Source organism: Morone saxatilis, unplaced genomic scaffold (assembly GCF_004916995.1).
Source record: "Morone saxatilis isolate NCDOM2014 unplaced genomic scaffold, NCSU_SB_2.0 Contig7, whole genome shotgun sequence".
Classification (NCBI taxonomy): domain Eukaryota; kingdom Metazoa; phylum Chordata; class Actinopteri; family Moronidae; genus Morone; species Morone saxatilis.
Window position 1 is genome coordinate 15,795,345 of NW_023340246.1, and position 18,539 is coordinate 15,813,883.

The 18,539-nt window shown below is 41.2% G+C and overlaps 2 protein-coding genes across 2 annotated transcripts in view; one reads left to right on the forward strand and one right to left on the reverse strand.

Annotated features, from left to right (window-relative positions):
* The window catches only part of apobb.1 (apolipoprotein Bb, tandem duplicate 1), a gene marked incomplete at its 3' end in the record, with an annotated part of 29,018 nt that overhangs the window by 5,619 nt on the left and 4,860 nt on the right, over nt 1–18,539 (reverse strand). The window lies entirely within an intron of this gene.
* On the forward strand, nt 2–7,706 carry LOC118341143 (apolipoprotein B-100-like). The gene is made up of 5 exons (XM_035679344.1): nt 2–5,771; nt 5,864–5,975; nt 6,081–6,104; nt 6,200–6,386; nt 6,485–7,706. Exons 1-5 carry the CDS (start codon nt 2–4, stop codon nt 7,478–7,480), a joined length of 7,089 nt encoding a protein of 2,362 aa, XP_035535237.1. The 3' UTR covers nt 7,481–7,706.

Here is an 18,539-nt window from a genome sequence, read left to right on the forward strand (position 1 = left end):
CATGTATGGCAAGACCATTTCGACCCAGTCATTCAGCATCTTCCCATTCAGGCCAGAGGCGAAGATTGATTCTTCTGTTCAGATTGACTCAACCATTATTCAGGCCCAGAACACGATTGCAGCAACCCTTGCCAATGGGGAATTCTCTGTTGTGTCTAACACCAACGCATTTGAAGACATCTTGACCCATGTTGCTGAGCTTTCCTTCAAAGACAGCAAGCTGTCACTGAAATGTGATGCAAATGCCCTTGCTCTTGGTATGAAGATCCGCAACCAGGCTGAAGCCTCTGCTGGTGCTGGTGAAGTTGTCATGAGAATGGAGACAAATGCAGATCACTCTGAAAACCGTGTTTACTCTCTGCTGACTGCCTCTCTTGATGTTAATGGTCTGGCTGTAAACAGTGATGCCACTGTGAAGCTCCTTGAGAATGAGGCTATTCACAAAGCTACACTGAAAATGAACAAGGATGGTATGACCACAAGTGGAACAAACACCCTCCAGAGCCCCCTTGCCTTGGAAAACACCTTCGATGCTGGGTTTGATGCTTCAAGAGCTACTCTATCCTTCACTAACAAGGCTGCGATGCGTGACATCAAGGTTGATAATGCCAACACTTTGACCATTACTCTCTCTAGCTTTGATTTCACCTCAAAGACTGAAGCCACTGCAAGTGAGTATGCTTCCTACACTCATGATATCACCATCGACCTGAAGCCCTACACTGCCTCTGCAAATGTTAACAACAACTTCAATGTTCTGTCGGCCAACTTCATTAATGAGGCTCAGCTGCAGGCAGAGCTGTACAAGATGGACCTGACTGGAAGCCTGAAAGCCATCTATGGTGAGGAAGAGATCAAGCACACATATCAGGTGAATTATGCTGATATGACTGCTAATGCAAAGTGCAGCACCACTGGAAAAGTCTTTGGCACTCACATGAGCCACAACACAGAGCTTGAAGTTGTCGGTCTTGCTGCTAGACTCACCAATGATGCCCGCTTCAACTCTCAGCCAATGCGCTTTGACCACACCATCCGTTGCAGTATTGTGCCTTTTGATTTCAACCTTGATGCCATTTTCAATGCCGATGGAGACCTGACCATGTATGGAAAGCACAGTGCCCAGCTCTATGGCAAATTCCTCCTTAGAGCACAACCCCTGGCTTTTGCTAGCTCACATGAATGCAGAGCATCAGTAACCCAGCAGCTAGATAACGGGTTTTCCCTTGAGACCACATTTGATAACAAGATGGATAATGTTCTGTCACTCCAAGAGCAGAAGACCAGTTTTAGAATGAAGTCTAAAGTGAATGAGCATGCCTTTAATCAGGACATGAATGTTTACAACACTGCTGAGAGAACTGGAATTGAGGTTTCTGGCACCATCCTCACAAACATCCTCAACACAGACTCCACAGACAACCAGGAATTTGCCATCTCTGGGTTCGTCAAGTATGACAAGAACACAGATAGTCGTATAATTCAGTTCCCACTAATTGAAAATCTACCTGCCTTCTTGGAAAGCGTCAAGGGCTTTGTTGTGCGTATTGCAGAGGCAATGCAAGATTACCTCAACAATGAGGAGATCAGAGCTAAACTTGAGGCTCTTCCCCAGTATGTAAGTGACTTTATTTCTCAACTGAATATAGAAGACAAACTAATTCAGCTGAAGCAGTATTTCAGTGATTTTACCCAAGAATATGTCATCTCTATGGAGGATGTGGAAGCCTCTTTGAGAAACCTGAAGGTTAATGTTGAGAAACTGATGGCTGATCTTACAGTTTACATCCAACAATTTGCTGGTACGATGAAGGAGATTATTGTTAGTGGCACCATGCCTGAAGCCTTCATTCAGAAGATCCAGCAACTGCTGAATGCCATTAATGAGGAGTATGATATCAAGGCTGTGGTTATGTATATGATTGATACCATAAGGGAGATGATCCAGCAGATTGACCTGGAAAAACTGAAGGGCAGCAGCATTGCATTCCTGTATGATATTGATGCTAAGTATGAAATCATGGCTAAACTACAAACAGTTATGAGTGATGTGAAACAAACAATTGAGACCTTTGACATGCAGACATTTGTTGCTGAACTGAAGAGCTTTATCACATCCATCAACTTTAAAGCTTACATTGATGTAGTAGTGAATCAGATTCCCACACAGATTTTCAGCGATATAACAGAGTATGTTAGGAAAATGATTCAGGACCTTGACATCGTAGGAAAGATCAATGCATTCTATGCCAAAATGAGAGAGTTGATTGTGAAGTTTGAGGCTGACAAAAAGGTTCAAGCCATCTTGGAAAAGGTTGTGGAGCTCATCAAGCAATTTAGAATTGAGGAAACCATCAGTGCTGTTGCCAATATGGTGAAGGACGCAGACATTCCTACCAAATTCATGCAAGTCTTCCAGGGTTCCATCAACTACTTGAAAACAACGGAGGTAAAGGATATAATTCAAGAGCTGAATATCTATATTGACACTATTGTGATTAAGCTAAAGTCATTGGACTACAATGAGTTTGTGGATTATGCCAACCAACTTATTGCTGAGTACACAGCTTACACGAATGAGCTGATCAGGTCTCTTGAAATCCCCCAGAAACTTGATGCAACAAGAGATTTTGTCAACCTTGTCCTATCCTCTGGTAGTGGCTTTATGGAACGCCTTAGAGAAATCAAAGTTGCAGAGATGATTAAATCTGTAAAGGAAATCATCGACCAGGTTGTGTTTGATAACCTTAGGGGATTTGCTGAATATGTAAAGCAGGGAATAACAAATATTGATGTCAGAGCTGAGATTACATCTTATCTTGACTTAGTGAGCAAATTCTACACAAGAGTCATGACCATCACCACTGATATGTTCAACAATATGGTTGAGATGATTAAAAACGTCTTACCTGAGCAAGAGATAATCAGCGAGATTCAGCAAATCATTAATGGACTCATTACTGAACTTAAGAAAGCTGAGTTGAACATGCCATCTTTCATTATTCCTTTCACTGATTTCGTTGTGCCCTCAATGAAGTTCAGCATGGATACGCTTGGACAGTTTGAAATCCCAACACAGCTGGATATCCCTGAGTTCACCATCTTGGGCTTCTACACTGTGAAAGCCACCACAATTTCCTATGATGACATCAAGCAGAGAATTATTGAACTTATTGATTTCATTGTAAACTTTGAGATCAAGATGGTTGATGTGGATGCTTTCTTTGGAGACCTGGCAATGAATTACCTTCCTACCATGCCTGAGATAATCTTCCCAGAGATCACTCTTCCTGATATCTCATTCCCTACCATTCCACAAGTTTCTACAGAAAAGCTTGTGAAGTCTCTTCAGCTTCCTGAGATCCAGCTGCCAACCATTCCAAGTGAGATCATGGTCCCATGCTTTGGTAAACTCTATGGTGAGATGAGATTCCAGACTCCCATCTACACTGTCAAGACAACTGCTGAGTTCCAGAACTCCACTGAAAGCGAAATGACACCTACATTCACTGGATCCCTTACATCCCAGGCCATATCTCCAAGTTTTGAAATTCTTAATTACAAACTTGACTCTACTGCTCGTCTTGCAATTCCAAAAATGAGTCGTGTTGTCTTTGCAGAGACTCTTAAGTTGAACCATCAAGTTCTTGGATTTGAACATCAGGCATCTGTAACTCTCTATGGCCTATCAGCTCAGGCCCAAGCCAAAACTACAATTAAGGTTACCACTTCACCTTACACTGCTGACCTTATGAACACAGCCTTTATTGCTATGGAAGAAGGAATGTCTGCCTCTCTCGACACAACTTACACTCATTTAGTGAACCTCCCAATTATCGAATTCAGAAGCGAGGCCACTGTATCCCAGAAAGCAATTGCTCGTCAAGATGGCTACACCTTCACTCTGACAGTTGACAATTCAGGCAATGGCAAATTGAATGCAGAAGATGGCAACCACAAAAGCAACATGCAATTGTCACTCACTCCTAGCATTGCCACTCTAACTTTTTCAGGTGACACAGACTCTTCTATCTTAAAACTGAAACAGCAAATTACTGCTGAATCTGGCACCTTTACCTACTTCAAGTTCAACATCCGCAATGAGGCAGAGGCACCAGTTATTAAGAACAGTCTTTTTGTGGCATCTGGACATGCCAGTCTTTATGATATGAAGGTTGAGCTGAAAGCAAACCATGACACAGAACTGTCTGGTGAAGTCAGTGGAGTCCTGTCCAATGTAATCAACATTGTGGCCCGTCCTGTTGAGTTTGTCTTTGAATTCCAAAACAAGGGAAATACCAAGGTCAACATTTTTAACACTCTGACTGCTAAGGTAGATCTGCAGAACGATTACTCAGTCATCTTTAAACCTGACAGCCAACAGATTAACACCGTGGCTCTGGCTCGTCTTAATCAGTACAAAATGTTCTACAATTTCACGGTTGACAATAACGGAAATGAGGCTGGCATCTTTGTTGCCATGGAAAGTGAAGCCAACCTTGACTTCTTGACATCTCCAATCAGCATTCCTGAAATTGACCTTCCTTTTGTTGACTTCCGTACTCCAGCTATCATTGATCTAAACTTGTACGAGCAGACTGGATTGAATAACATTTTGACTACCACTGAGCAGAGTGTTGATGTGGATGCTAAGGTTGTGTACAAGAAAAGCCAGGCGGCCCCCCTTGTTGATATGATGGGTCTGATCCAGATTCCCCCTGTAGGTAACCTGATCACAGAGCTGTCCTTCAAGTCTGCCATCATTAATCTAAATGTTAATGCTGGACTGTATGCTGAGGATGATCTTGTCTTCCGTCTGGGAGCTATCACAGCCTCTGTGTTTGAAGGTCTAAAAGCCAAACTTGATGGCACCACCAGTCTGACCACCAAGAGAGGAATAAAGTTGGCCAATTCCCTGTCCCTTGAAAATCGTCACATGGAAGGCACTCATGACAGCACCATCAGTATGAGTACTGAGACTTTTGACACTGCCGTCTCTGTGGCCACTGTTGCAAAAATTGCCCTGCCTATACTGAATCTGGAAGCCAACCAAAATCTGATTGCAGACACCAAAACCAAACCAAATGCTGTCTCCACCTTGAGGATGAAGGGTGATTTCAACGTCCCTGTAATCAAGGCTGTTGGAAAGGCTGAGGTAGACCATACTCTGAAGTTGGAAGGAACCTTTGAGTATGTTTCCATGGAGGCAGCCACTAGGGCAAACATGGATGGCACAGTGCTTGAAGACTATTTAGTTTTGGGAGTTCTGGATAATGAAGTTAATCTGTACCTGAATAATGATGGCCTACGCTCCACCTTCAAGGTTATTGCCGATGCCAAGCTTAACTCTGGCACCACAAAAGTAATTGGCATGGATGTAAATGAGAATCTCTCTGTTGAAGCCTCCCTGGGCCGTGTGTATGCAGTGCTAAAGTATACTGGCAACAACGAGGCAAACTTGTTCAACTTTAACACCAATGGGAAGCATATTGCCCAGGCTACGATTGATCTTGCACCAGCTTCTTCCTTGACTGCTGATATTGAGATTGATATTTCTCAGCCAAGCAGCCTGGGTGAGTTCACCATCTTTGAGAAAACTGTTGCTGAAGTGACTGCTGATAAGCAGAAGATGTCAACCAATGTCAAGTTTGTCAGCCCACTGTACACCACAAACATGGCAGTTGAAGCAGAGGGCAATGCTCCTGTCTTCATAGTCACCTTTAAGTCTTCTGCCACCTCTACCTTCGTCTTCCTGGAGTATGACCTGGATGGTGAGTTGATGAAATTCCCTGAACATGTTTATCTGTTTTATGTAAGCATTGTTGAACACTAAATCTTAACTAAATCAAAATTTATTTTTTAGCTTTGACGAACACAAACTTTGAAAATGAAGCTCTGAAAATGATTAGCAAGGCTGTCCTGACACACGCTGACCTTACCATGGATGTCAACCATGTCATTACCCAAGCCCTGAGGTAACATTCTAAGTTTGTTTTACTATATATTTTAAATAATTACTTAAATATTCAATGTTTAAAGTAGTTAACTCTAACTCTAATGAATTCTTCTTGAAATTTTAGGAGCAAGCGTCAGGCTGATGACAGGTAAATATTCAATCTTAATTAGATTCCCTCTGAATAAATATCAGGTCAAGAATCAATTGTGATTTTTTATTTGAATTGCTTTCATTCTCTTTCAGTACCTCTCGCCATACTCTGAATGTGGACATCACCAGTCCTACTTTCACCGATGTCAACCTTCGTTATGCTGCTGGCAGAGATGGCATCAGTGCCTCAGTATCTACCCCCTCAACTGGCTTCCTCGGCCTTCAGTTAAATGGCAGAGTCCCATCTCAGATGAGTGCAAGAGTCTTTGGTCGTTATCCTGTGAGTATCAATAACTTTACCTTTTTGATATGATTGAAAAGTATATACCAAAATCCAAATATAGCTAAAACAATATTTTATTTTTTTCTATTCGACAGTCTGCCCCAGAGGTCGAACTTGACATGTTGGTCATCAGGGCATCTTCTAAGGATGCTGATAAGATGAACCTGCAGATTGCCTACAACATGGAGATACCCAAAGTAATTCTCTCCGAACTCAAGATGAAACTCCCTTCCGTCATCAATACATTGAATATGTTTGCTAACAAGTATCAGATCACAAGCAACATTGAGGCGTTGAAGGACTCAATTGTTAACCGCATCAATGAGGCCTATAATGCTGCAATCAACTACGATGTTCAAATGAGCCAGCTGTCAGTCTTCTTCAGGAACATCATTGTCCAGTACCAGAAGACTGTCCAGGTCTTCCTGGATGCTGCCATCCAGGTCTTGAGGGAGACCCAGTTCAAACTGCCTGGGTCTGAAGACATGACAACTCTCCCTGAGGTCCTAAAGAGGCTGACCAGCAGCATTGCTGCTACGCTAGAAATGATCCTCCAGAATATCTATGAGAACACTGAGGTCTACTATAACTACTTTGTTGAGATGATCAGCAGTGTGAAATTGCGCATGCCAGTTGGTGATGCAATCACAGGAAACCAGATCTTGGATCAGGTCAAAACAGCTTTCAAGCAGGTATTTGATGAACTGGTAGACTTTGTGAAAAATATGGAGAGTCTTGACACAATGCTAGTGAAGATTGGTGAGACCCTGAAGGCTGTTGTTGAGAAATCTCAGGAGTTTGTCGACTCTGTCAGGTCTGACTATTTGGATGCAGTGTTTGTCAACATCAATGTTGTCTATCGTAACCTTATCACAGTTGTAAAGAATGTTGTTGACCAGATCTCTGCTTTAAGTTCGGAGCACCTCGTCAATGCATTTGAATACATTATAGACATGTTTGTTTATGTAGTGGACCAATACAATAACACTGTTAATGGTATCCTGCAGCAGGCTTCAGCAGAGGCTCAAGCCTACATGAGAGTTAGTGACGGAAGGTTTGAGGTTGAACTTCCATTCCCCTTCCAACAGTAACAAATCCTCACAAGTCCATATGAAACACTACCATCTATGCAAAACACATGCTTGGAAGAAGTATGTACAATTAGTTCTTTAACCATATTTATAACAGTGCCTTTAACAAAAACACCTGTTGTTTCATTTAAATTTAGATGGTTTACTGTGTACAAACCTTGAAAATGTAAAGTTTTACTAAGACTTTTCTTCCTGTAAAGACTGAAAAGCATCAATAAAATACATTAATGCAAGCTGCAAATGTCTGATTTCCTGCTTCATGATAGGTTTTTTGTTTTTGCATTTTTATTGCATAAATTTTGAAAATATCAAACTGAGTCTCCCTCTAAAGCCACTCCCCCAACACACATGAACACACACTGCCTGACCACTGCTGGAGAACGAGTCCACGAGAGAGCATAGATGAGAGCAACCCCTGCCCTGCCATAAAGGACCATAAAATAAGAATACTGTATTGTTTTACGATCGGCATCATTATATAGAACCAGAAATAGGGGTTGATGAGTGTCCTTTCAGTCTGCCTCCATCACTGTAGATGGAACTGACATATACAACCACCTTATTGAATCTCATATTTTTAGTTATTAAGAATTTATTTTTCTGTTTTGGTTGTCTGTCCAATGTTACATTTAGAAGTGCAAACTATTGTACGTACAGGTGGAACTCTACATTTTGACTAGTCTTTCTCTGCCATTCTTGTGCAACTAGCTTGTAATCTTTAGCAATATCTGCCTGGCTGGCTTGTGGAAGACTTCGGTCATGTGCAATGTGTGCAGGGGCAGAGTGCATGGAGGAAGGCAGGCCGGTACGTGGACAAACAGGTCAGCTGTGGGTTTATTAAATACCTGAGTCTGCTGCATAAAGTAGTCTAAAAACAGAGCTTTTGCTTTATTGATTATGATTATTAATCGGGATATAATGAAAATGCCAACAAATATAACAAAAATGCTTCTGAAATACATGAAATATTTTTCTATGAGCGGGTCCTCCTTTTGTTGATCTTGTGCATGTAAACAAGGACACTCGTGCACCACCCGTTCACGCAATATGCAGTCCTACCAATGGTGTCACAGTATGATCTACAGGAGGTGGTAACATGCCAAGATATGCAGCAATGCTCAAGTAACCTGACTGCGGCAGATGGTTTGTTACAAAGAACCATCTGGGAAGTTGTTGTTGAAAACCGTTTGGAAAGGGCAGGCACTTTGAAAAAATACTACCTGGATGAACCATCTATCTATCACCATCCATCACAGACCCGTTTCAACCAATCAGATCAACAAACCATATAACGTAGTTAAACTTACCAAAGCCAGGCGAGAAAAAACATCTTTTCTATCGAGAGTTAATGCCATTCTCTGCTCTTCTTTCCAAGAAGAAATACTCTTCATTTCCAATATAATTAATGTTAGCAGCAACTGCTAACTTATATGTGCCAACCCCAGTTTTTCCTCACAATGCAATTTCAGTTCAATCCAGTTTTATTTGTATAGCGCCAATTCATAGCAAAAGTTATCTCAGGACACCTTTTCAAAAGTAACTGTTACCTTACTTATTACTTCCTGCCAACAGTAATTACACTACTAGTTATATTACTTTTCTGGTACTCCCTGCAAAATTGGCAATTGTGGCCTTTCTAACCAAAATTCAGACTTACGATTAAAATCCAGTTGTTGTTGTTTTGAATCAAAGTAATAGTAATAATTCCAGCCGCTGAATGTAAACGTTTCTATCTTCCAAGCTAGCTTCCTCCTACAAAAATGAAGTTGTGGGTAATTATCTTTTGGTGGGGTAATTAGTAATTAGTTACACTACTAGTTACTTGGGAGAGTAATGTTAATTAAAGTAATGAAAGTAATGTTATTACATTACATTACTTATAACTAGTAATGAGTTACTGTCCAACATTGACCATCAATTCAATTCAATTCAATTTTATTTGTATAGCACTAATTCATAACAAGGGTTATCTCAGGACATTTTCCAATAGAGTAGGTATAGACTGTACTCCTTATGTAATTATTAACAGAGACCCAACAGACACATATTGGTCTGGTACCATGTAGTTTGGCCACAAACACATAGATTGAAGCCTAGATGGATTCTTACATGATCTTATGATTTCATGATCTCACCAGTCAAGCTGCCTCTTAATGCTCAAGAAAAAATGGATGTAAAAAATGGTGGATTCAAAATACTACTAAAAATGTCATGACTCCTGCCCTGTGATTGTGTAATTGTGTGGTTTTGTTTTCTACCTTGGTGTGAGTTAGGTGTGCTTGTTGAGTTTGTCTGTCTGCTTGTTATGTTATATATATAGTTATAGATTACTATTACGATTACTATTTTAATCCCACAACGAGGAAATTCACTTATCACAGCAGCATTTGAGTGAAAAAAACAAATACAGATATAAAAGCTATGGTATGGTGGTAATAAGACCTGTGGAACCTCTCCTTCTTACACCGAGGGTGTAACAGTCTGCTGCTGAAGGAGCTACTCAGGGACCCCACAGTGTCATGTAGGGGGTGAGAGGTGTTGTCCATGATGGATGTCAGCTTAACTAACATCCTCTTCTCACCCACTTCCTCTAATGGAGTCCAGAGGACAGTCCAGGACAGAGCTCGCTCTCCTGATCAGTTATTGGTTTTTGTCCTGTCCCTTGTCTGTACTACCGCTCTGCCAGAAGACCACAGAATAAGAAATGGCTGAAGCCGCCCAGAGTCATAAAAAGTCTGAGGAAGCCCTGCGACACTCCGAAAGGACCTCAGTCTCCTCAGCAGGTGGAGGCGACTCTGGCCCTTCATGCAGAGAGCCCCCTTGCCCTCTCTCTCTCGGTCTCCACTCACGTGCTGGACACCAACAATCAAGCACACCTGCCTTCAATCAAGACTGCACCTCACCACTATAAGAAGCCTGGCTGACATCCAGTCCCTGCCGGATCGTTGCATCACACACAGTATGTTGTGTGCCTTGCTTTAGCTCCTTTGAACTTGTTGCCAGTGTAGTCTTTTGTTTGCCAGGCTGCTACCAACTTCTTATAACGGTTTCCTCTGCCACCAGATTCGCCAGCTCTCCACACCTCTACCACCTTCAACCCTGGACCCAAACCCAAGACTTCAGCCAGCTTCCAGATCACCCATCTTCGCACCAAAGAAATAAAGACTTTGTGTTCACTACTTACAGGCTCAGTCTGCTTTTGGGTTCAGCCTCAGAATTGTGACAAAAAATCTGCTTCGCAAATATTCTGTTTGGAAGGAAATGCACTTGACACGTTTGTTAGACATCAAGGATGAACACAAAACATTTTGGTGAGAAACACTCAATATAAACATAAATTTTGGTTGTTAACAAGAAAACTTCACAGGGAAGCTTTAAAGTATGTTGCCCTTCCAGGATAGAGCAAGGAAAGACCACTGATCATTGTTGTCATTGCCATCTAGTGGTTGTCATTTGTCAAACCAATATAGGCTCATATGGTGGGGCACAGAGCGACTGCAGGTTGGATGACCAGGGGAAAAATATGGACTGAAACTAAGTTGAAGGAATGTGATTTATGTGAGTTTGTTGATTCTTATATCATATATATACATATATTTCACAAAAATTCAACTTGGATCATTTTAGTTCAATCAATTTTTTACAAAACTTGTATAGATGGCAAATACAATTGCCTTTTATGGTGTGCCATAAATGAACAAAAACATGTATTTTCATAAAGAAGTGAACACAGGTCACTGACCCAGCTGGACCCGGAACAGTGACATACACATACATACCCTTGAAAACAACAGAAACACATCACATTAATGTTTTACCCCTACTACATAAACAAATAAAAAACAAACTAACCAAAAAAATAAACTGTACCACACCTTACCTCTCCAAAATGTATATAAAAGTAAAATATTTTAGACCTTAGAGTTTTAAAATGTGAGCTAATCTGCTCAGTGCTGTTTAGACCTTAACAAATCTGACTGACAGCAAACAACTGTCAGCACATACATTTGTTCAGTGTTGATTGGTGCACATGGCATCACCTTTTTCCAACTCAGCCCCAACCCACTTAAAAACAGTAAGAAAGATCTAAGAATTGTCCAAACTAGCAGAAAAGGCTGTGTTCATGCAGGACCCCATCAATCAAAAATAAATAAATAACTGATTGCCTTTTTTAGAATGCAAAATGTCTCAAATGCCTATGCTAATGTAAGATTTGTGTGATGTTTTGTATATTATTTACATCTCTGGAAGAGCTATACCTCAAGATTATTTAACTATACCTTTGGTATAGGTTCAAGTATCTCATGATAAGGATATTTCTATCCAAAAAAGATAACCAGTTCCAAGAATATAAAGCGTAACTGTATGTGTGCAACATCATGCCTATACAGCGGACAGAGACTGTAGTCCAATGCTCCTTTGACAAGAGCTTGATAACAAACTGTTCAAGTATAGTGTTATAACCCCTTATCAGTAGCTAGGAGGGTTTTTGTGGGTTGTGCTTTTGAATCAGCACACACTGTATTATTACGCAATTTATGGTTTTGAAGTTCATACACCAAGTAAAATTGACAAATTAAAAATGCAGGGAATGTTTTAAATCTTTAATACTGGAAGTGTAATATTGAGAATTGGGTTTCAATTATGTTTAATGTTGAGATAAGTTATAGAAGCCACAATATCATGGGACTGTATCTCATGCAAATGTACTTAGAAGTAGACTGAAATGTGCTGCTTAAGATGCAATTTGTTTTGTTTTGTAAGATTATTTTCTAGGGCTTTTATTGCCTTAATGTGATAGTGATAGCTGCAGAGTGACACAAGAGTGGGGAGAGAGAGGGGGGTGACATGCAGCAAAGGGCTGCAGGTTGGAATCAAACCTGTGACCTTTCTACATAGAGCGCAAGTGTTACCAGGTGAGCTACCAGGGGGCCCAAGAAGATGTAATTTTAACATAAACCTATAAAAAGGTATCTCTTAAGCATTCACTATAATGAGACATTTGAAAACCTGCAAGTATTAATAAAATCACAACTATAAACTGATGTGTGACCTAAGAAGCAAGAACAAGATATTATTGGTGTTATATTATTATACTTTAACATTTTAAAATTACATTTTCTTATGCAGAATACTACTTCAGTGTGTTCAAACATTTCTGCACAAAAATACAGATTCTGAAACTTGGCAATCATATTCAAGAAAAGTTTTATGAAACTAGTTGCCTTTGTCCCTCCACACATACATATAGAGTGGACTTTGGAGCTGATACTGCACTCCCACCTACCCTCCATATGGAACACCTTTGGTATAAAAGGCCAGTGAGGAGGTTTAGGCCTCAGTCTCATCTGAGTACTCACCACAGGAGCACAAAGGGGAGAGCTGCACAGAGCCCATGATGGAGGACTCAAAGCTCTTTCTTTCACTACTCCTAATCACAGTTACTTTGACTTGTGAGTATTTTTTAATTTTGATATACTATACAATAGTATTACAAATAAAAATCAATGTGAAAACAGATCTCTTTTTAAAGTAAAATTGTTTGTCTGCAGGATGAAACAAGGTTTTGCATTTAATTTTCTTATGATTGTCTCTATAGATGCCCAAGAACATGCAACCTGCCTGAGTAAGTTCCTGTGTAGTTCACTAATTCACTGTTCAAGAAATGTACAGTTGACTGGACTTTGATGCTTGCACACACATATATAGTATTTTTTCCTAATATTTCTGTATAAAACACTTTCATGTCTTATCCATAAAGCACTTTTTGAATCATGACTGAATTGCCAAATCAAACCTTCTCACTTTCTCACAGTAGCATATTGATGTAAAATAATGTAAAATTATTATCTTCTCTACAAGTAAACCAGAGGTACAAAGCCTACCACAAGTATGAATACCTGTACGAAGCAGAATCCTTGAACGGAATCAATGGTGCTTCACATCTCAGGAATGGACCTAAAGCCATTTGCAAGGTACATGTCACTGTCAAGGTACAAGTCACTCTACATTATATCTAGCAGGCAAAAGCTAAAATAACCTTTTAAAACAGGTTGAAATTGAAGTACCTCAGACTTGTAGTTTCATCATCCACACCACTGGCTGTAGCCTGAGTGAGGTGGTCGACATGGACGCAGACAACAACCCAGTGTTCGGTCCTGCTCCCAGCACAGATGACTTTGCGGCTGAAATGGAGAGGTACATTACATCAAACGTTTTGTTAAAGGTGGGGTCAGCAATCAACTATCTTTCTCAAGGATGACTGACCCCACCTTTGAATGACACATCTAGTAGTATTAACTCACATTATGCAATACAACATATTCTATAAGACTTAAGAATAAAAGTCTCAAATTTTCTGCAGATATCCTCTGAAGGTTGTGGTTGATGGTGTGTATAATGTGCAACTGTACCCTGAGGATGGTGAGAAAACAACCATCCTGAACATCAAAAGGGGTATCATCTCCGCCCTGGCTGTGCCTTTGCAGGAAGAAGAGAAGAATAAGAATATGGTAAGTCTCATACTTATTATTGTATGCTAAAAATTAAACTTTTTTCAGTTACTCCTGTCAGAAATGTTCCTTCAATAAAACATTTGCAATGGCAATAAAATTATTTCTGTGTTCACATTAACTTTAGCCGACTATCCACGGCATGTGCAAGACGGATTACTCCATAAACTCTAGAGAGGACATTGCAACAGACATCAGCCTCACCAGGGATCTGTCCAAGTGTGACAAATTCATCCCCATGAGAGATCACACCAGCCCCTTGGCACTTATCTCTGGCATGGTAAGATATCCGAGCAACTTCACTGACACAAGATCAAACAAAAGTCCCATAACTGTAAAAATTATTTTTCTGATTCTGTAATCTCTTTGCACTGTAGTGTAAGAACCACTCCAAGTACCTATGCATTGTTAAAATCATTAGACAAGAACATTACAGCTGAGGTCTTTGTCTTTCAGCACTACCCTCTTGCCCAGCTGGTCAGAAGCTCACAGACATGCTACTACAAGTTTGACAATGAGAATAAACACATGACCTCTGGATCCTGCACTGAGAACCACATCCTCATTCCCTTCTCCCACAAGTAAGTTAAACCTTGTACTAGAGCTCTATAATAATGACCATGTATGTAAAGTGTTAGCATACTGATATGTCTTGTGCAATAGATACGCGAGTATGTCTTAACCTTGTTGGTTGGCCATCTCCACCAAGGGAGAATTGGAGTTAAGGCAATGTTGGAAAGCAAGAAATGACTCTGATTCAGGTTTTTCTCACAATGAAAAGAGTCTTTTGATTGCAGTAGCCAATTATTTTAATTTGTATGTTTCGATTTGTTGTATTTGTTTTGACACTAACTGGCTACGACATTAAGCGGAGAATTATAACCAAATCTTGCTTGTGTATCATAGGGTGAGGCATTGTCAAGGGTCTTCATATGGAACGGTTGTGAGGAACAAGGAGTGTTGTCCAAGATAAACGATGAGCAGGTCTAAACTTCTGAGAAGAACTGACAACCGCTGAGACTGCAGAGAGGCGAAAGGAGGGGCCCACACCATCTTCCCACAAGCGTATGTCAGCGCATGGTCGTGGAATGAAATGAGACCCCTGAGTCCCGCATTCCTGAGGCTCTTGCATGTCCCGTGTCCTGACCTACGAGGTTCTGGCCAAGTGTGGCAAACACCTGAGTGCAGCAGTGCTATCATCGAGATCCTCGGACTTTTGGCCAGCTCTTTACTCAGGTTTGATGCTACAAGTTTTTGCGCTGTGGGACTTGTGTCCAAGTCCTCTGTCTCCAAACTGATTTCAAGGTGAATGGCTTGAGATGGCCAAATACAAAGCCCAGCAAGCCCATCATGTATGCTGAGCGTGGTTGTCAAGAGGTGAGTGAATGTTGAACAACAATTTATATTAATTCACCGTTTCCTATTGTGTCACACATAACACAGATAAGTTTATTTTTTCCTCTTCTAACACAAGGTGTTAACAAAGCTGAAGATGTAAGCTAGATCCCTGAGATTTAGCTCCGTTGCTGAGTTCATGGCTGGCCCAGCTGGGTGACTGTCTGGTGACAAACACACCCACCCCCCCCCCCCCCCAGGACACACACCCATCCTCCACACTCCCGACCTCCCTCGCCAGCCAGCTCCGCGTCCCTCTCCTCGCTGTACGATCCAAACTTCCCCTACAACTGCCCCACTCAGCCAACCACCCCCACACTCCAACCGACAGCACTCCCACTTTACTCGCTGCCTCCACTTTCATCTCCTCACCCCGTCCTTACCTCCTCGGCACAACATCGGCTCCAGGCTCTGGTACCTGCCCTGGCTCCCTCGGCATCCCTCCAACGCGCGCCCCGCCTCGCTCATCCCAAAGCTCGCTCTCGAACCCACAACTGCACGCTTCAGCACTTGTCCGCACGCCCCGCCGCACCCCCCCCTGCGATGTCCAGTGTCAAGGCTGGAACACATCGTCCCTGAGGAAGCAAGTCAAGATTATTTCAAAGGTGTTGACACATTATTGGAAGGAATTCATGTATGGGCTAATTATATTGATCTTGTTTGGTCCAGCAGCAAGCAGAAGACGGTTTCATGCAAGTCGCTTGTTGGAAGTGCCAGCCAAATTGCAAAAGGCGCATTGCACTGGCATATCATGGTGACTCATGAAGGAGCGCGCCCAAGGCCCACATGAACTGGCCTCAGCTGGCTAATGCTTTACCCAAATGAAGCAGGGACGCAACCCAGTCAAGAGCTATTGATGTTTCCCAATTAGACCCAACTGTTTGCTCTCAACTGAGCCAGAGACTCAAGAGTAAGTAGAAAGCATTTGCAACTATATGTGTAGATATTATTTTATTTGTTATACAATACAAGATGGTTAGTAGGTAGTCTATATACTATAAAAAATTTAATCTCCACAGATTGAGACAGAAGATTCGTGATGCCCTTCAGGGTAATGAGATCGGGCCCATTATGGACCCCACCAAGTTCTCTCGTAACTACAAGATCGGATCTGTGGAAGGCAACATGATCTTTGAGGGTACCAGCTACCTGCCCAAGGAGGCCATGCTTGAAATGACTCTGAAGGCATTTGGCTATGAGATTGATATGATGGAGGTAAACATTTTGAGCTATATTTAATGAAAATTGAGCTATGAGACCAATTAAAGAAGACAAAGTAGAGTCCTGTTTGTAAGTCATAAATCTCTCGCCATTACAGGTTGGTATGGAAGGCAAAGGATTTGAGCCAACTGTTGAGGCCCTGTTTGGAAAGAATGGATTCTTCCCAGATACTACCCTGAAGACAATGTACTTTGTCGCTGATAACATGCCTCTCAGAGTCAATGAGATCCTGCAGAACATGCTGCCTTCTCTGAAGAAGGACAGGATGAAGAGACAGGTACTCAGACCAATCTGTTTTATATATATTAATGTATCTGATTAGTAATCATGAGGTTGTATTTCAATGAATTTACTAATACAGTATGGATATTTATAGGCCTCCCAGAACTTGATGAGGGAGATTGGGCGCAACCTCAATAAACTGGTGAAGGAACTGAAGACCACGCAATCTCCAGAGGCAATGGTTTACTTGAGGCTTTTAGGAAATGAGCTGGGATATCTGAGGACCAATGAAATCACAGAGATGTCCTACTCCGCTGCCATGATGATTGACAACATGTTCAAGTTGTTCCCTACTGAAGTAAATAAAACCTGATGTAAAACAATTTAAAGTATGAAAGATTTAATTAGTTTATCATTTGATTATCATCTGAATTTTTATGTTTTTTCTGCCACAGCTAATGCAGTCACTGATGACCAAAGCTGACAACACAATCTTTGCCCACTACATCTTCATGGACAATGAATTCTTCCTGCCTACTGTAACTGGTGTGCCTCTGAGGATTGCACTGTCTGGTACTTTCACCCCTGGCATCAAGGGTGGATTCAAGATTACTCCTGACATGGTATCTTATCTATAGAAGTATTTGAAAAAATATGTTTTACAGACAACCGAGTGCATGTTTTTTTCGATTACACACAATTAACCTAAGTCTATTTTGCTTCCACAGAGTGAAGTTACCTTCATGCCCTCTGCTGGCATTGAGTTTGTAACTCAGGTTGGCTCCCACATCCCTGAATATGTCAACTCTGGATTAGAGATGCACACCAACATGTTCCATGAAAGTGGAATCAGTGCAAAGATCTCCATGGGACGTGATAATGTCAAGTTGACCATCCCTGCTCCAATGAGTCCTACAAAACTCATCAAAATGACGTAAGTTCTTGGCCAATTATCACTTTATTTACAAATAGCGACACCTACTTGTAATTAAAGAATATGAGGAGTTCCTCCCTACATATAATATGGCAAAGGTTAGATAGGAAGATATTCCAGGTGTAGTTACATGTACTTGGCCCTAAACAAACATTTTACAGAATTTTACATTTTGTACTGATATCCTTGCAACTTTTATACATAGAAACACCCTGGTGGCAGTGACTGGATCAGAAGTGAAGACAATTCCCCCTATGGTGATGGACATGGTTGATGTCAGTGAGTGCACTCCCGTCTTTGCTGGAATGAAATACTGCACTGCTCTGCAGTACACTGATGCTTTCTCGCAGAAGACATCCCCCTACTTCCCCTTCACCGGAGACAGCAAGTAAGCAAGATTTTCAAAACCACCAGCAAATAATTAGATAATTAAAAAATACCCATGAATTTTGGCAAATTGATTGATTTATCTAAATAGATTTGCTGTGGAGCTCCACCCTACTGGTGAAGTCACTGAGTACACAGCCACTGTTGACTACGAGCTCCTCAGAGAGGGAGAGGAGGGCCGGCAGAAGGTTGACTCTGTGAAGTTTATTCTGAGAGCTGAAGGTAATGTACAGTCCAGAAAAATATTTTTGATTGATCACTCACTCAATTTGGAAAAGCTCTGAAGATTAGTGGAATTATGTAATATTGATCAATTGGTTGGCCGACAACAGGTGCAGAGCCCACTGAAGCGAGTGCAATCATGAAATATAACAGAAGGAAGAATGTC